Source organism: Oncorhynchus clarkii, chromosome 21 (genome assembly GCF_045791955.1).
Source record: "Oncorhynchus clarkii lewisi isolate Uvic-CL-2024 chromosome 21, UVic_Ocla_1.0, whole genome shotgun sequence".
NCBI classification, from domain to species: domain Eukaryota; kingdom Metazoa; phylum Chordata; class Actinopteri; order Salmoniformes; family Salmonidae; genus Oncorhynchus; species Oncorhynchus clarkii.
The window spans coordinates 45,624,085-45,644,084 of record NC_092167.1 but is presented as its reverse complement, the minus strand read 5'-3'; the positions used below and the strand labels follow the sequence as shown (position 1 = coordinate 45,644,084).

Here is a 20,000-nt window from a genome sequence, read left to right as displayed (position 1 = left end):
TCATTTAGGGGCGGCAGGTAGCCTAGTGGTTACAGCGTTGTAACCGAAAGGTAGCTGAAAGGTAGTATCAAAAGTGTAAGCTTTCTGTGTCTGGGACAGAGACTAGTATACTGCAATTCATTTTAGCAATTGAGAAAATATAGATATTATAAGATAGAAATGAGAGATATAGATAACGTGTGTGGTGAAAAAGGTAGCTGAGAAACACACACACTGAGGACGGCCACAGCTTGTTCTATCTCAACCAGAGCCTATTAGTGGGTCCATTACCTCTAAACCCTGAATGGTTTTCCCCGTGCCACAGAATACATCAAATAGGAGAAACCTACACAATGACGAAAGCAGAGGCAAAAAGGACACACACACACACACACACACACACACACACAGAACTGATCCTCCTTTAAGATTGTGTGTAGTGGTCACTGTTCTGATTCTATACTCGTCTACCATTCATCTACCTTGCCGAGTTTGACCTTGACGTTGTTTTCCACATAGAGCAAATGAGAGACCACAGAAATACAAAGCACAATTCAGAAGTGATCTCTCTGCCAGAGGAGAGTGATGGCATCTTAATAGGGGAGGACGGGCTTATGGTAATTGCTAGAGCGGGAATCAGTGGAACGGTATCAAATCCATCAAACACGTGGTCTCCATGGTTTCCATGTGTTTGATGGTGTTCCATTCGCTCCATGCCGGCCATTACTTTGAGCCATCCTCCCCTCAGCAGCCTCCACTGCTCTCTATAGCAGTAATCAAAAACTTTCATTTCAATCTTTTCCAACAAAGTGTGTGTTTTTTTTTCAACTCTTTCTCTTTTTGACCTCAGTGGACTTGATTGATAGGCAGACCCAGTTTTGATCTAATCTACCTGTCTCATATTGATTCCTTCTTTCCAATTACTTTAAGAGCAGACCAAATTGAAACGAGCCTTTAATTGCGGCTAATTTGGCCCGTAAATGGTCAGCTATTGTTCTGAAAGAGAGGCCTTAAATCCCAGCTGCCCTCAGCCCACACTGAGTAGACCTGAGTCATCTGACATACAAAGTGTTTTTAATCTACATTAAGTAGCCTCAATGTTCTCAGAGAATGGCTCAATTAAAAAGCTCATTTGAGACACCCAGAGTTGAACTGTCTGTCTGTCTGGATCGGTCTATCTGTCTGGATCTGTCTGTCTGTCTGGATCGGTCTATCGGTCTGGATCTGTCTGTCTGTCTGGATCGGTCTATCGGTCTGGATCTGTCTATCTGTCTGGATCTGTCTGTCTGTCTGGATTGTTCTGGATCCGTCTGTCTGTCTGTCTGTCTGTCTGTCTGTCTGTCTGTCTGTCTGCCTGTCTGTCTGTCTGTCTGTCTGCCTGTCTGGATTATTCTGGATCTGTCTGTCTGTCTGGATCTGTCTGTCTGTCTGGATTAGTCTGTCTGTCTGGATTAGTCTGGACCTGTCTGTCTGTCTGTGTCTGTGTTTCTGTCTGTCTGTTGGTAAATCTATGCGCAGGTTCATTTAAAAGTCAGACAGATTGACAACCTGCGGGTCAAATTCCGGTCTCCTATCACCTTTACAGAAATGTAGTTCGATGAGGAATTATGAAAATGTGGACTTTATTTGGACTGCAGATGTGACAAGGTTTGACTTCCCCTCAGATAAACTGTGGGACACAAAACCTTGAAACATTGCACAAGGAAATCACAGAATATTTACGTCATTTGAATATCCCGATCTTCAGCCACTGGTAAAGTCACCCTGCTCAGGTTTACAGTCTTAAAAGGGCCAAAGCTTGTTAGATCTAAACCAGGCTATTAGTGGGTACATTACCTCTAAACCCGTGCCACAGAATACATCTACTAGGGCTGCACATTCAGCAATGGCTAGATAAAACAGCGTGCCTCACAACACCAGAGTTGTGGTTTTGATTCTGAAGTCACATAATACAGTGTGAAAACAGGAAGTGTCTTCAGATGATAGTTTGTGCTAAACCAAAGGTAGAAACGGAGCCTAAGGAGGAAGTTAAGGTGGCATGCTTTGGGGTATCTTCCATCCCTTTAAAATCTACCAGAGAATCAGCTCCACGTGCAAACCACTGATTATAGACAAATGAACCGCCGTCAGACAGTGAATCCTCATGGATCCATCTGTACTGCAGTTAGCTTGTTCTAGAATCTAGCTCAATGTCTTCGAAGGATACAATGGAACATGGAAAAGTAGGGGGGGGCAAAAAAATAAAGATCACGTAGAAAATCAATCCAACCAGGTAGATGAACAGTAGGTTTAGATGAAATTCAACTAGCAAGGGGACGCGGTCCAAAGAACATACCGGAAGATTAACTACCAAGGCCTTGATCTAATATGGAAATAAATTCAAAAGGGTATTACATCTACTCAAACTTAATCAAATTAACCCAGGTCTTTCAAGACGAGACGAGGAGCGCGCATCAAAGGCTAAAGCAAAACCTGCCTGTGCTTCAGATTATATTCACTTGATGAATGCATACATGGTCTCAAATTAAATTCAACCTGCACTAGCTGCAGTATTCATGTCCAGAGGGCATATCAAACACTCCCTAACGATCCAGACCTCACTTCCCTGTTCAAAATCAACCTTAAAAATCCAACTCACACCCATAACGCACAATACCACCTGCTTGCTCTACACGCAAGAACTCCTACACGTTGGGAAGTAAACATCTACATCAATCTGTATCTACCTCGATGTTCACCTGTATACTCAGTGTAGAATATATGTCTCAATGTGTATTGCACTTTATATCTGCTCTCTAGTGTTTGCCCCTACCATTTTCCATATGCTCTGCCTCACCGACACTGCCATCCGGCGTGGTCCTCTCGTAGCTGTCCTCGGGCAGGGGCAATGCACCCAGCCTGGGGCCCCCCGAAGAGCTCTTGCTGCTGGGCGTCTCCGACTCCTCCAGCCCGCTGTCGTAGCAGCTCTGCAGCGATCCCTGCTGGTGTGGGTCCTGGGGTTGGCTCACCACCGAGAAGGTCACTCGGCGGAACGGCTACAAGAGAGAATAAGATGGCGTCGGGGTCACTAGCTGGACTATAGGAGGGAGGGAGGGAAGCCCGGGCAAAGGGGGTTCAATTCCGTGGCACAGAGGACAGGAGGTTAAGTTTAAAAAGTGTAGGGGATACAGTTGAAGTATAAATTAGGTAAACGTAGGGGGTCGGGAGTACTGTATGTGTACCACACAGCAGGAGGAAGGGAGTACTGTACCACACAGCAGGAGGAAGGGAGTACTGTATGTGTACCATGCAGCAGGAGGAAGGGAGTACTGTATGTATACCACACAGCAGGAGGAAGGGAGTACTGTACCACACAGCAGGAGGAAGGGAGTACTGTATGTGTACCATACAGCAGGAGGAAGGGAGTACTGTACCACACAGCAGGAGGAAGGGAGTCCTGTACCACACAGCAGGAGGAAGGGAGTACTGTATGTGTACCATACAGCAGTAGGAAGGGAGTACTGTATGTGTACCATACAGCAGGAGGAAGGGAGTACTGTATGTATACCACACAGCAGGAGGAAGGGAGTACTGTATGTGTACCATACAGCAGGAGGAAGGGAGTACTGTACCATACAGCAGGAGGAAGGGAGTACTGTACCATACAGCAGGAGGAAGGGAGTACTGTACCACACAGCAGGAGGAAGGGAGTACTGTATGTGTACCATACAGCAGGGGGAAGGGAGTACTGTATGTATACCACACAGCAGGAGGGAGGGAGTACTGTACCATACAGCAGGAGGAAGGGAGTACTGTACCACACAGCAGGAGGAAGGGAGTACTGTATGTGTACCATACAGCAGGGGGAAGGGAGTACTGTATGTGTACCACACAGCAGGAGGGAGGGAGTACTGTATGTGTACCACACAGCAGGGGGAAGGGAGTACTGTATGTATACCACACAGCAGGAGGGAGGGAGTACTGTACCATACAGCAGGAGGAAGGGAGTACTGTACCACACAGCAGGAGGAAGGGAGTACTGTATGTGTACCATACAGCAGGGGGAAGGGAGTACTGTATGTGTACCACACAGCAGGAGGGAGGGAGTACTGTATGTGTACCACACAGCAGGAGGGAGGGAGTACTGTACCACACAGCAGGGGGAAGGGAGTACTGTACCATACATCAGGGGGAAGGGAGTACTGTACCATACAGCAGGGGGAAGGGAGTACTGTATGTGTACCACACAGCAGGAGGAAGGGAGTACTGTATGTGTACCACACAGCAGGAGGAAGGGAGTACTGTATGTGTACCATACAGCAGGGGGAAGGGAGTACTGTATGTGTACAACACAGCAGGAGGAAGGGAGTACTGTACCATACAGCAGGAGGAAGGGAGTACTGTATGTATACCACACAGCAGGAGGAAGGGAGTACTGAATGTGTACCATACAGCAGGAGGAAGGGAGTACTGTATGTATACCACACAGCAGGAGGAAGGGAGTACTGTATGTGTACCAGACAGCAGGGGGAAGGGAGTACTGTATGTGTACAACACAGCAGGAGGAAGGGAGTACTGTACCATACAGCAGGAGGAAGGGAGTACTGTATGTATACCACACAGCAGGAGGAAGGGAGTACTGAATGTGTACCATACAGCAGGAGGAAGGGAGTACTGTATGTGTACCACACAGCAGGAGGAAGAGGGGGGTATTGTGAACTACTAAGGGAGTACTGTATGTGGGGGGTATTGTGAACTACTAAGAGAGTACTGTATGTGGGGGGTATTGTGAACTACAGCTACGGGAGTACTTTATGTTGGGGGTATTGTGAACTACAGCTAAGGGAGTACTGTATGTTGTGGGTATTGTGAACTACAGCTAAGGGAGTACTGTATGTATAACACACAGCAGGGGGAAGAGGGGGGTATTGTGAACTACTAAGGGAGTACTGTATGTGGGGGGTATTGTGAACTACTAAGGGAGTACTGTATGTGGGGGTATTGTGAACTACTAAGGGAATACTGTATGGGGGGGTATTTTGAACTACTAAGGGAGTACTGTATGTGGGGGGTATTGTGAACTACAGCTAAGGGAGTACTTTATGTTGGGGGTATTGTGAACTACAGCTAAGGGAGTACTGTATGTATAACACACAGCAGGGGGAAGAGGGGGGTATTGTGAACTACTAAGGGAGAACTGTATGTGGGGGGTATTGTGAACTACTAAGGGAGTACTGTATATGGGGGTATTGTGAACTACTAAGGGAGTACTGTATGGGGGGGTATTGTGAACTAGTAAGGGAGTACTGTATGTGGGGGTATTGTGAACTACTAAGGGAGTACTGTATGGGGGGGGTATTGTGAACTACTAAGGGAGTACTGTATGTGGGGGTATTGTGAACTACTAAGGGAGTATTGTATGTGGGGGGTATTGTGAACTACTAAGGGAGTACTGTATGTGGAGGGTATTGTGAACTACTAAGGGAGTACTGTATGGGGGATATTGTGAACTACTAAGGGAGTACTGTATGTGGGGGGTATTGTGAACTACTAAGGGAGTACTGTATGCTGGGGGTATTGTGAACTACTAAGGGAGTACTGTATGTGGGGGGTATTGTGAACTACTAAGGGAGTACAGTATGTGGGGGGTATTGTGAACTACTAAGGGAGTACTGTATGTGGGGGGTATTGTGAACTACTAAGGGAGTACTGTATGTGGGGGGTATTGTGAACAACTAAGGGAGTACTGTATGTGGGGGGTATTGTGAACTACTAAGGGAGTACTGTATGTGGGGGGTATTGTGAACTACTAAGGGAGTACTGTATGTGGGGGGTATTGTGAACTACTAAAGGAGTACTGTATGTGGGGGGTATTGTGAACTACTAAGGGAGTACTGTATGTGGGGGTATTGTGAACTACTAAGGGAGTACTGTATGTGGGGGGTATTGTGAACTACTAAGGGAGTACTGTATGCTGGGGGTATTGTGAACTACTAAGGGAGTACTGTATGTGGGGGGTATTGTGAACTACTAAGGGAGTACTGTATGTGGGGGGTATTGTGAACTACTAAGGGAGTACTGTATGTAGGGGGTATTGTGAACTACTAAGGGAGTACTGTATGTGGGGGGTATTGTGAACTACTAAGGGAGTACTGTATGTGGGGGGTATTGTGAACTACTAAGGGAGTACTGTATGTGGGGGGTATTGTGAACTACTAAGGGAGTACTGTATGTATATCATAAGGGAATTGCTAGACCTTTTTTACACTTCAAGTCGAAGTAAGGTTGTTAACTGCAGCAAATTCACACAAAAAAGTTGGTTTGCGAAGGGTCTGGACGCCGAACGCTATGAAATCACGCTCCAAGCTACATGCCGAGCACCTGTCCACACACAAACAAGAGATAGGAGTGGCTAACACAGGGGAATGTATATTACGGCTGAACAATAACAGAACGACAGATTTTTACCTTGTCAGCTCAGGGATTTGAACTTGCAACCTTCCGGTTACTAGACCAACGCTCTAACCACTAGGCTACCCTGCTGATGGTGTGTTAAGTACAGCTAAGGAAGAGGGAAGGACGCTGCGGCTGAAAGAGGACAAGGTGAGTAAACTCCTTATGGGAGGTGTGTGATAACACTGGAGCTAAGAAGAAGGAGCGATAGGTTTGCTTTACTGCAAGCTGAGAAAAGCTTTTTATGAACAACTGATGAGGCTTGAGGACAGGGTGTACTACAAATCAGTGTCCATCACGATAAGTCTACATTTGTGAGAGAGAGAGAGAGAGAGAGAGAGAGAGACAGACAGAGCGAGAGAGAGAGACAGACATAGAGAGAGAGACAGAGAGAGATATATATATATATATATATATATATATATATATATATATATATATATATATATAGAGAGAGAGAGAGAGAGAGAGAGAGAGAGAGAGAGAGAGAGAGAGAGAGAGAGAGAGAGAGAGAGAGAGAGAGAGAGAGAGAGAGAGAGAGAGAGAGAGAGAGAGAGAGAGAGAGAGAGAGAGAGAGAGAGAGAGAGAGAGACAGACAGACAGAGAGACAGAGACGGAGAGAGAGAGAGACAGCGAGAGAGAGAGATAGAGAGGATGACAGAGGGAGGCAACAAATTAACGGCTAGTTTGGTCATTACCAGAATAAATGGAATAACAACTACATAATGAGATTCATTAATTTGATACAGTCACAGTTCCACTGTAGCTGTGCATCTCCCCTCCTGACACCCCTTGGACCTCTCCCCTCCTCTCCCCTCCTCCCGTCTCTTCTCCCCTCCTCCCGTCTCCTCTCCCCTCCTCTCTCCCCTACTCTCCCCCCTCTCTCCCCTCCTCTCGTCTCCTCTCCCATTCCTCTCTCCCCTCCTGTCTCCTCTCCCACCACTCTCCTCCTCCTCTCGTCTCCTCTCCCCTCCTCCTGTCTCCTCTCCCGTCTCCTCTCTCCCCTCCTCCTGTCTCCTCTCCTGTCTCCTCTTTCCCCTCCTCCTGTCTCCTCTCCTGTCTCCGCTCTCCCCTCCTCCCGTCTCCTCTCCCCTCCTCACTCCCCTCCTCCCATCTCCTCTCCCCTCCTCTCTCCCCTCCTCCCGTCGTCTCTCCCCTCCTCCCGTCTCCTCTCCCCTCCTCTCTCCCCTCCTCTTGTCTCCTCTCCCCCCTCCTCCTGTCTCCTCTCCCGTCTCCTCTCTCCCCTCCTCTCGTCTCCTCTCCCCTCCTCTCCCCCCTCCTCCTGTCGCCTCTCTCCCCTCCTCTCGTCTCCTCTCCTGTCTCCTCTCCCGTCTTCTCTCTCCCCTACTCTCGTCTCATCTCCCCCCTCCTCATGTCTCCTCTCTCCCCTCCTCCCGTCTCCTATCCCCTCCTCTCTCCCCTCCTCCCGTCTCCTCTCCCCCTCCTCCTGTCTCCTCTCCCGTCTCCTCTCTCCCCTCATCTCGTCTCCTCTCCCCTCCTCTCTCCCCTTCTCTCGTCTCCTCTCCCCTCCTCCCGTCTCCTCTCCCATCCTCTCGTCTCCTCTCCCGTCTCCTCTCTCCCCTCCTCTCGTCTCCTCTCCCCTCCTCTCCCATCCTCCTGTCTCCTCTCCCGTCTCCTCTCTCCCCTCCTCTCGTCTCCTCTCCCCTCCTCTCTCCCCTCCTCTCGTCTCCTCTCCCCCCTCCTGTCTCCTCTCCCTCCTATCTCCCCTCCTCTCGTCTCCTCTCCCCCTCCTCATGTCTCCTCTCTCCCCTCCGCCCGTCTCCTATCCCCTCTTCTCTCCCCTCCTCCCGTCTACTCTCCCCCCTCCTCCTGTCTCCTCTCCCGGCTCCTCTCTCCCCTCCTCTCGTCTCCTCTCCCCTCCTCTCTCCCCTTCTCCCGTCTCCTCTCCCCTCCTCCCGTCTCCTCTCCCATCCTCTCGTCTCCTCTCCCGTCTCCTCTCTCCCCTCCTCTCGTCTCCTCTCCCCTCCTCTTTCCCATCCTCCTGTCTCCTCTCCCGTCTCCTCTCGTCTCCTCTCCTCTCCTCTCTCCCCTCCTCTCGTCTCCTCTCCCCCCTCCTGTCTCCTCTCCCTCCTTTCTCGTCTCCTCTCCCCTCCTCTCTCCCCTTCTCCCGTCTCCTCTCCCCTCCTTCCGTCTCCTCTCCCATCCTCTCGTCTCCTCTCCCGTCTCCTCTCTCCCCTCCTCTCATCTCCTCTCTCTCCTCTCTCCCCTCCTCCTGTCTCCTTTCTCCCCTCCTCCGGTCTCCTCTCCCCTCCTCCCGTTTCCTCTCCCCTCCTCTCTCCCCTCCTCCCGTCTCCTCTCTCCCATCCTCTCTCCCCTCCTCCCGTCTCCTCTCTCCCCTCCTCTCGTCTCCTCTCCCGTCTCCTCTCTCCCCTCCTCTCGTCTCCTCTCCCCTCCTCTCTCCCCTCCTCCCGTTCCCCTCTCCCCTCCTCCTGTCTCCTCTCTCCCCTCCTCCCATCTCCTCTCTCCCCTCCTCTCGTCTCCTCTCCCCTCCTCTCTCCCCTCCTCCCGTCTCCTCTCTCCCCTCCTCTCGTCTCCTCTCCCCTCCTCTCTCCCCTCCTCCCGTCTCCTCTCTCCCCTCCTCCTGTCTCCTCTCTCCCCTCCTCCCGTCTCCTCTCTCCCCTCCTCTAGTCTCCTCTCCCCTCCTCTCTCCCCTCCTCCCGTCTCCTCTCTCCCCTCCTCCTGTCTCCTCTCTCCCCTCCTCCCCTCCCTTCCCCCCTCCTCCTGTCTCCTCTCCCCTCCTCCCTTCTCCTCTCCCGTCTCCTCTCCCCTCCTCTCTCCCCTCCTCTCCCCCCTCCTCCTGTCTCCTCTCCCGTATCCTCTCTCCCCTCCTCTCCCCTCATCTCTCCCCTCCTCTCTGCCCTCCTCCTGTCTCCTCTCCTGTCTCCTCTCTCCCCTCCTCTCGTCTCCTCTCCCGTCCTCTCCCACCCCTCCTCCTGTCTCCTCTCCCGTCTCCTCTGTCCCCTCCTCTCGTCTCCTCTCCCCTCCTCTCTCACCTCCTCCTGTCTCCTCTCCCGTCTATTCTCTTCTCCTCTCTCCCCTCCTCCTGTCTCCTCTCTCGTCTCCTCTCCCCTCCTTCCGTCTCCTCTCATGTCTCCTCTCTCCCCTCCTCTCCCCTCCTCCTGTCTCCTCTCTCCCCTCCTCCCGTCTCCTCTCCTCTCCCCTCCTCTCCCCCCTCATCCTGTCTCCTCTTTCCCTTCCTCTCGTCTCCTCTCCCCTCCTCTCCTCCCTCCTCTCTCCCCTCCTCTCTCTCCTCTCCCCTCCTCCCGTCTCCTCTCTCGTCTCCTCTCCCCTCCTCCCGTCTCTTCTCCCGTCTCCTCCACCCTCCTCCCGTCTCCTCTCCCCTCCTCCCGTCTCTTCTCCCGTCTCCTCTCCCCTCCTCCCATCTCCTCTCCCCTTCTCCCGTCTCCTCTCCCCTCCTCTCCCCTCCTCCCGTCTCCTCTCCCCTCCTCCCGTCTCCTCTCCCGTCTCCTCTCCCCTCCTCCCGTCTCCTCTCTCCCCTCCTCTCCCCCCTCCTCCCCTCCTCTCTCGTCTCCTCTCCCCTTCTCCTGTCTCCTCTCTCCCTCCTCTCTCCCCTCCTCCTGTCTCCTCTCCCCTCCTCCCGTCTCCTCTCCCCTCCTCTCTCCCCTCCTCTCTCCCCTCCTCTCCCCTCCTCTCTCCCCTCCTCCCGTCTCCTCTTCCCTCCTCTCTCCCCTCCTTCCGTCTCCTCTCCCCTCCTCTCTCCCCTCCTCTCATCTCCTCTCCCCCTGTCCTCCCTCGTTTCATTCTTCATCACAAGAATATTAAACAGGGAAGGGGCCAATTATTCAAACCATTTTGTGTCTTAGTATCGTTGCTCTTGTCCTTTTTTCCTCTCTCTCTCTGACTGTTATCAGTTATTACAAACCATTATTAACAATTGCAACGTTAATATGCACCATGCTTCCAAACCCTGGAAATATCACCATTGCGGACAAAGAAACATACCTGACATCTCCATCAAAATGTCTTACACACACACACACACACACACACACACACACACAGACACACACACATACACACACACACACACACACACACACACACACACACAGGTCCCTACAGAAATGACACCCCTTTAGTTATTGTGGCATGGAGAAACAATTATTGTTTGAATCTCAGGCAACGACAGGAGGCTAGAGACTCTTAATCCATTGGGGAAAAGTGTCCTCCTCCTCTCTGCATGTTAAAATTGGCATTCATTTCTGTATTTATTTCTCCAGTTTTTCTCTCCCTGGCTAATGCAGCAATCTTAGCACTAAATCATGTTTCCATGTCATTACAATCAAAACTCAACAAATGAAGTGAAATAAATATTCATAGGAATTTCACTTGGATAGTCAAACATTTGTTGCATAATTAAAATTAAGGCCCAGAAGGGCGGTCGCTTTATTACACTGCAATAATGACGTTTAGATATCAAAACCTATTCCACCCCTCCTCGCCTCGTTCCCAGACAACAAAGGTCTGAGCCGTGCGTGACATCGATCCCAAGCTTGAACGAAGTGGTGGTTTAAACAGCAGAAGCAAATTCAAACCTATACTCTGGATCATACATCAGGTGGGTCTAATCCTTAATGCTGATTGGTTAAAATCCCATGCCAGCCGGTGTCGATTCCACAAGTTACCACCGGCTAAATCTATGATGTTGAAATGCCTTCTATTTACTCCTTTCAGTATGACTGTGCAATCCACTGTCTCATCAGCCCAGGCGGCAATTTATAAACCTGTTTGGACCTGAAATGTATTTTCGAATGAAGCGACTGTTGCTAAATTAATTGGTAGAGAGGTGGTTGTGAGAGAAACACTTGGACGAAGCAAAGAGAGGAAGATTGAGTCTGAGAGAAAAAAGGGGAGAGAAAAAAAACAAGAAAATAAATAAATAAATGTGGTTCACCTGCGTTTCCTTCTATTTTCTGGGAAAACAAAATTATAATTTGTTTTTCAGACCAAAATGGAGTGCACACACACACACACACACACACACACACACACACACACACACACACACACACACACACACACACACACACACACACACACACACATACACAGGAATACACATGTACACACACACACACACACACACACACACACACACACACACACACACACACACACACACACACACACACACTGAAATAGCCAGAGGGTCTGTTGAGATTTTATAAACACCCATTTCTCCTCTAAACACATCAATTGCATAAGAAGTCATTTCTTTCCAGACTACATTGTTTCCTGGTGTGTGTGGTGGCAGCACCTGTGAAACAAGGTAACAGTAAGCATGTCGTCCCCCGTGAATGATGCAATCCCCCCGACCCCCACCCCCACCCTCCTAGGGTCCAGAACGTAGAAGGATCACAGAGGGATCTGTCTAGGAGTGTCACGTGCAGAGAGGCAGGGGGAAATAAAGCCCCCCTCCTTTCCTCCATCCCTTCTTCAGTGTTGTTGAACAACAGTAGTAATCCAATCAGATATCAGAACTACACGAGGTAACAGAACCTCAATGAGACAATAGGGGTTGATGAGAGCAAAGCAGCGAATGCTGAATTCCTAAAACACATAGGAATTTATTGCAAAGAGTTATTTTGGGGGTTGGCTCCCCCTACATATAATCACTTCGGGGGTTGGATCCCCCTACATACAGTCACTTCTGGGGTTGGCTCCCCCTACATACAGTCACTTCGGGGTTTGGCTCCCCCTACATACAGTCACTTCGGGGGTTGGGTCCCCCTACATACAGTCACTTCGGGGGTTGGGTCCCCCTACATACAGTCAATTCGGGGGTTGGCTCCCCCTACATACAGTCACTTCGGGGGTTGGCTCCCCCTACATACAGTCACTTCGGGGGTTGGCTCCCCCTACATACAGTCACTTCGGGGGTTGGCTCCCCCTAAATACAGTCATTTCGGGGGTTGGCTCCCCCTACATACAGTCCCTTCGGGGGCTGGCTCCCCCTACATACAGTCCCTTCGGGGGCTGGCTCCCCCTACATACAGTCCCTTCGGGGGCTGGCTCCCCCTACATACAGTCCCTTCTGGGGCTGGCTCCCCCTACATACAGTCCCTTCTGGGGCTGGCTCCCCCTACATACAGTCCCTTCTGGGGCTGGCTCCCCCTACATACACTGCGTTTGTAAAGTATTCAGGCCCCTTCACTTTTTCCACATTTTGTTACGTTATTCTAAAAGTCATTAAATAGTGTCTTGCCCTCATCAATATAAACACAATACCCAATAATGACCCAGCCAAAACAGGTTTTCAGAAATGTACGTAAGTATTCAGACCCTTTACTCAGTACTTTGTTGAAGCACTCATGGCAGTGACTGCAGCCTCGAATATTCTTGGGTATGACGCTAAATATCTAAAAACACCTGTGTTTGGGGAGTTTCTCCCGTTCTTCTCTGCGGATCCTCTCAAGCTCTGACAGGATGCTGCACAACTATTGTCAGGTCTCTCCAGAGAGGTTCAAGTCCGGGCTCTGGCTGGGCTACTCAACGACATTCAGAGACTTTTCCCGAAACCACTCCTGCGTTGTCTTGGCTGTGTTTGTTCTTCATGTCATTGTCCTGTTGGAAGGTGAACTTTCACCCCAGTCGGAGGTCCTGGGCGCTCTGGAACAGGTTTTCAAAAAGGATCTCTTTGTACTTTGCTCCGTTCATTTTTCCCTCAAATCTGACTAGTCTTTCAGTCCCAGCTGCTGAAAAATATCCCCACACCATGATGCTGCCACCACCATGCTTTATGGTTTTATGGATGGTATTGGCCAGGTGATGAGTGGTACCTGGTTTTCTTCAGATGTGGCGCTTGGCATTCAGGCCAAAGAGTTCAATCTTGGTTTCATCAGACCAGATAATCTTGTTTCTCATGGTCTGAGAGTCCTTTATGTGCTTTTTGGCAAACTCCAAGCAGCCTGTCCTGTGCCTTTTACTGAGAAGTGGCATCTGTCTGGTCACTCTACCATAAAGGCTGATTGGTGGAGTGCTGCAAACATGGTTGTCCTTCTGGAAGGTTCTCCCATCTCCACAGAGGAACTCTGGAGCTTGGTCACCTCCCTGACCAAGGCTCTTCTCCCCAATTGCTCAGTTTGGCCAGCTCTAGGAAGAGTCTTGGTGGTTCCAAACGTATTCCATTTAAGAATGATGGAGGCCACTGTGTTCTTGGGGACGTTCAATACTGCAGAAATGTATTGGTACCCTTCCACAGATCTGTGTCTCGACACAATCCTGTCTCTGAGATTTATGGACAATTCCATTGACCTCACGGCTTTGTTTTTGCTCTGACATGCACTGTCAACTGTGGAACCTTATATAGACAGTTGCCTTTCCAATCAATTTAATTTTCCACAGTTGGACTCTAATCAGTTGTAGAAACATCTCAAGGATGATCAATGGAACAGGATGCACCTGAGCTCAATTTCGAGTCTCATGACGAGTCTCATGACAATGAGTCTGAGTGCTTATGTAAACAGGGTACTGTTTTTATATATATTTGAAAACATTTCTAAAAATCTGTTTTTGCTTTGTCGTTATGGAGTATGTGTGTAAATGTATGTCATTCATTTTAGAATAAGGCTGTAACATAACAAAATGTGGAAACAGGGAAAGGGTTTGAATGGACTGTATGTCTGGACAATAATCAAGACAAGATAAAAGTAGAGCCTGCAGGACTTGCTTTGTGGAGTGTGGTGTCAATAAAGCAGAGCATCTCTTTATTACAGACAGACTTCTCCCCATCTTTAAAACCATTGAATCTATATGTTTTGACCATGACAGTTTACAATCTAAGATAACGGCAAGTAATTTAGTCTCCTCAACCTGTTTTCACCAGCCACACCATTCATTACCAGATTCAGCTGAGGTCTGGAACTTGGGGGATGATTTGTACCAAATACACTGCTCTTAGTTTTAGAGCTGTTGTCGCGTCTTTGACTATGCCGGATTAAGTGATATGACATGCTATTCTATAAAATAATTTCTCCGTAATTAATATTACCTGATTGAACTAGAGAGCACCACAAAATAATATTTATAGAGCTGTTATCTTCCGAATAAACTCTTAAAGACCTAGTAATATTGAATCGTCATCTTAATTCAGTCTCATCTGAAAGTTGTAAATTCTTGGTTATCTGCACGAACCCTGGCTAACAAGTTTAATCAGCAATACAAAATTGGGTTTAATTATTTATTTACAAAAACCTAACTAATCACACAGAGTTACACATACATATAATTAAATCATAACTTGATTACCAATTATGTATAAAGGAAAACGTCCCTAGCGGGCGGAACAGCTGGTCACACAAAAGAAAAGGGGCTGGGGTTGAGTGAAAGAGCGGGAAGACTGGGGAACAAAGAGGAGAAGCTGTGCTATCGTAAATACAGTATCTTATGAATTCTAAATTACCACTCATATGGAAAAGGAAAATGCAATATATATTTACTCTGAGCTGCTTTTTGGTAGGTTGGTGGTAGATGGAAGGCCGTGTTGCCCAACCGAGTCCTTTGTCCTTTGAAGAATGTCTCTGCTGGTAAATTGAATACGTTTTAGTAACGTCGTTGTGTGGTAGTCGGGATATTCTGTCTGTTCCTTCCTAAGCCTTGTTTGCAGCGGCTGTTGCTAACTCAACGGCTAGAAGGTATCACTTCTGTAGTGAATAAGAGTTCAAAGTTCATACCATTCGCAACCAAAGCTCGCGCTGATGTTGGCTTCGTTCTGTAGTTATTATCTGAACCATTCTGACATCGGACCGCCGTCCTCACGTCCTCGGAAAAGCAGGTTATATTGTCGTCAAGGCTTTATATAGGAAGGGAGAGGAGGGCGTGTTTGAAAAGTTTTTTAGCCCATGTCCCTCCACAGGGGCGGGCCACTGATTGAGCAGAGCCCTACATTATGAAAACCCAAATCTCACATTTTAGAAGCTAAAATCACATGTAATTTAATATTCAAACATTTAAATTGAACCACAATTCCATGTGAATTCGATAACTCTGATGCGTAGACTTTCCACTGTAGAGTTTATGTCATCTTATCATTGATGAGAATGTCTCAGATCACAACCGAACCGACATCATATTCATTAAGTACCACCGCATATGTTCAATTGGTCGGATTACCAGAATATAGTTCATTTCCCCCCACCTTCTGATGTTCCCCGTATCTCTATGTTAACCAAGGGGTTTGCAAATGTAACATCAGTAGGGTAGAGAAAGGAAAAAGGGGTGAAGAGGTATTTATGACTGTCATAAACCTACCCTCAGGCCAACGTCATGACTCTGTTCAAGACCAGTTTATTACAACACAGACCGCTACTCTTTGTTAAGACTTTTAGTAACTTCATTAGCTGTGGTTGCTGATGCGTATAGGGTTGAATCATAAGCATACATGCACACACATGCTTTGTTTAATGCCAGTGGCAGGCCATTGGTAAACATAGAAAATAGTAGAGGACCTAGAAAGCTGCCCTGCGATACACCACATTTTACATGTTTGACATTAGAGAAGCATCCATTAAAGAAAACCCTCTGAGTTGTATTAGAATTATAGCGCTGAATTCACAATATGGCTGAGGTGGAATAGCCATAACAAATACGTTTTCTCAATAATAGGTTATTGTCAATAATATCAAAGGCTGAACTGAAATCTAATTGTAAGACTCCCACAATCTTTCAACCAATCATCAGTCATTTGTGTCAGTGCAGTACATGTTGAATGCCCTTCTCTATAAGTGTGCTAAAATTCTGTTGTCAATTTGTTTACAATTAACAACAGCGCTACAGGGTCTCTGCCATCCTCTCTGGCCCCGGCTAGCGCTACAGGGTCTCTGCCTGCCTCTCTGGCCCCGGCTAGCGCTACAGGGTCTCTGCCTGCCTCTCTGGCCCCGGCTAGCACTACAGGGTCTCTGCCTTCCTTTCTGGCCCTGGCTAGCGCTACAGGGTCTCTGCCATCCTCTCTGGCCCCGGCTAGCGTTACAGGGTCTCTGCCTGCCTCTCTGCCTGTACGACCGATTGAACGCCAGCCATGACAGCCATGGGTGATTGAACGCCTCAGTCATTCCAGCCAAATGAACAGACTAAACTGAACTAGTCACAGGTTACTGGAATATACTGTGGTCAGTCTGAGGTTGTTGTGGTTGGCCAGCTCAGGCTCCCAGGCTAGATCCTGAATCTAAAGTCAAAACACATGCCAGCCTACCGGTACGTGTCATACTGGGGCCTGGAGCCAATAAGAAAGCTGTTTTGTTGTGCTGTTCACGTCAATAACGTGTGACCTCCGATTTTATTTTCATTTCCTCCCGAAGTCCCTAATTGAAAGAGCTGAACAGTTGTCAGGAATAGTTGATTTGTGCTTGAGTTGATCTATTGTGTTATCTCAGCAGAACACAGAATGAATGAATAGCAGATTGTCTTGACAACAATATATTTATGTTTTGCATTCTTAGTAGTACCACAACAACCAATCAATAGAAATTAATCACTATACAGGAATGTCGATTAAGATGTGTGTGTATGTGTGTGTGTGTGTGTGTGTGTGTGTGTGTGTGTGTGTGTGTCTGTGTTAGCTTGAACAACTGTTGGTATACTGCTATGACGTTCTTGTTCAAGTCATAAAGGCACATGCGATATACATATGGAATACATAGTGTTTCCTTCTCCATCATTCCATGTTAACACTACATTATCATCCTATGTCCTAGATCCCCACTGTTATTCTTTGAATAAGACTTTGCCATGAACCAAATTCTAGCACATGACTGAATTCACAATTAAGCCAGGTTTCTCTGGAGCTTGTGGACTGAGAACGGGGGGGAGTGATGGGACAGAGGGAGGGATGGATGGAGGAATAGAGAGGGGGGGGTTGAAAACATGCTGTGTGTAATTTCAACTGAACATGCCCGTGGCGGTTGGTGGAGACCCGCTAGTAGGTAATAGAGGTGTGGCCTGCCTGACTGGAGCTGAGGAGAGTAAACATTAACAACAGCATCCACTACTATCACTGAAGCCAAGCACAGAAGAAGGAGAGTTTGACAGATGGAGAGAGAGAGAGAGAGAGAGAGAGAGAGAGAGAGAGAGAGAAAGAGAGAGAGAGAGAGAGAGAAGAGAGAGAGAGAGAGAGAGAGAGAGAGAGAGAGAGAGAGAGAGAGAGAGAGAGAGAGAGAGAGAGAGAGAGAGAGAGAGAGAGAGAGAGAGAGAGAGAGAGAGAGAGAGAGAGAAATAGAGAGACAGAGAGAGAGAGAGAGAGAGAGAGAGAGAGATAGGGGGAGAGGGAGGGAGACAGAGAAAGATACGGAGGACGACGGATGGAGAAAAAAAGAGAACGACATGGAAGGTGAGTGCGAGGAAAAGAGGGATAACGGATAGAGAGAAGAGGAGGAGTTAGTGACACACGAGTGAGGTCATGATTTCCAGAAGTGGCAGTCGGTAATTAAGTTGCCATGTTCCATTTTTAATGGGCAACCCGACAACGACCCACTACACACAGCCACCTGAGACTCACACAGTAAGTGCTAGCCCCTCTACACAAACACTGGGCCCACATGGGAGGTTAGCTTAGCATTATTAATGTACTGGGTTAGCTTAGCATAGCTAATGTACTGTAGTGGACTAGCGTAGCATAGGTCATGTACTGTAGTAGCAACATGGATAATGGTGCTGAATGTGAAATGGGAGCTAGTCATAGTAAAGAAATAGAAATTGATACGATAGAACATTCCTGCTTGAGTTACATGAAACCAACACGGTACGAATTCATGTCTGAGTGCAGATCAATTGTGACTTGATGAGCAGGGGTTAGGTTCTGTTTGTGTGCTATTCAGTTACATCACTTTAATTACTAGCCTCTCGGCTTACCCAGGAAACAATCTGAGTTGAACTAATCTCGGACCTCAGATGGCCTAAAGGGATGGATACAGATACCCCAACACGGTTGACTCTTCACCTGTTTTGGAGGAGCCCTGAGGAGGGTAGAAGGTGGGTAGGATGGGAGTAAGAGACTCTGAGGTTAGGGCGGGGAGGGGGTGTGGTTAGAGGGGTATAGGGGTGCTGCCTCGTTGTCCACCTGGGGAGTCTCAGGTATCTCGCTCCCCATGAGTGATACCGTTGACCCCGTCAAGCTTGGTTTCTCCTCTCGACCGCCGCCTCTCTTCTTCTACATCTCCCAACACTCCTCCTCCACACACATTCCACCCACACCAGGTCTGCTTTGTTCCAAGCACCAAATGAAAAAGTCAAACAACACTCAAGACTCCGTGTCTTGTTTCGGTCTTTGGCCTCCGAGTCAAATGAAATGCGCGCACGTGTTTTCTGTTTCACTTCAGTGGATCTAAAAAATGTTCCTAGACAGAGAGGCTTTCAGTCACATTGATGCATGAGTCTTTTCAGCCATAAATTCTCTCACTTGTCCAGAGTGTCCAGTGTCTCTGGGATCTCTGTGCATTGTTGCACATGTTGGGTAACGCTGTAATGGAGGTGAATGCTAGCCTTTCACTCCCGGGAAGTGGCTCCGACTCGCTCTTTGAAAGCCCACAGGTGTACCAAAGTTTGTTTTCCTGTAGTCGGAGAAGTGGTGGGTTATTCAAATCACCCTCTACTGATTAAACGACTCACCTCAATTCTGCTACTGATATATTTTTCTTACTCTTTGACTGACTTGCCTTGTTAAATAAAGGTTAAATAAATAAATCAAATCTGCTCTGTTTCTATCATGTGGTAATTTTATGATCTAATGACATGATATCAATCAAATGCCCTTGAATACTTTTGCTAAGACCACTAGTGTTGCTCCCTTGGGGTTTTTATTGACCTTTCATCACCTTGTTAAGCTGGGGAAAAATATAACGAAATATATGGATGAATATATCATTAAATATATAGATGAAAATATCATGAAATGTAAAGATTAATATATACTTAAACATATAGATTAATATATATATTTAAATATATATGAATATATAATTAAATATATAGAGGAATATATAATTAAATATATAGATGAATATATCATTAAATCTATAGATGAAAATATTGTGAATTATATAGTTAATATATACTTAAACATATAGATTAAAATACATTTAATTATATAGATGAACATATAATTAAATATATAGATGTTTAAATCATCAAATATATACAGAAATATCACATAAAATATATAGATGAATATATAGTTAAAGATATAGATTAATATATCACTAAATATATAGTTGAATATATCATGAAAAATAGAGAAGAATATATCATGAACTATATAGAGGAATATGTCACTAAATATATAGATGAATATATCATTAAATATACAGAAGAATATCATTAAATATATAGCAGAATATATAGTTAAATATATAGTTGAATATATCATTAAATATATAGAGGAATATGTGACTGAATATAAAAAGGAATGTATAATTTAAATATATAGTTGAATAAATAATTAAATATATAGTTGAATATATAATTAAATGTATATATTATTATATTGATAAATAAAACATGCCCAGGTGAGCAATGGAGGCTTAGTGAATGTGAACAGACAGCGGCACAGCCCCAAC

General features: G+C 47.0%; 1 protein-coding gene across 4 annotated transcripts in view; it reads right to left on the bottom strand.

Annotated features, from left to right (window-relative positions):
• LOC139379098 (protocadherin 7b) overlaps positions 1-20,000 on the bottom strand; it is a 214,646-nt gene that overhangs the window by 108,025 nt on the left and 86,621 nt on the right. For 2 of the 4 annotated variants that reach the window (XM_071121906.1, XM_071121908.1), the window contains exon 2: positions 2,792-3,014. The exons of 1 other annotated variant lie outside the window; for it this stretch is intronic. In XM_071121906.1, coding sequence (XP_070978007.1) covers positions 2,792-3,014 — 223 coding nt within the window. The remainder of the gene's footprint in view (positions 1-2,791; positions 3,015-20,000) is intronic. One more of the 4 variants, XM_071121907.1, reaches the window with a different exon arrangement.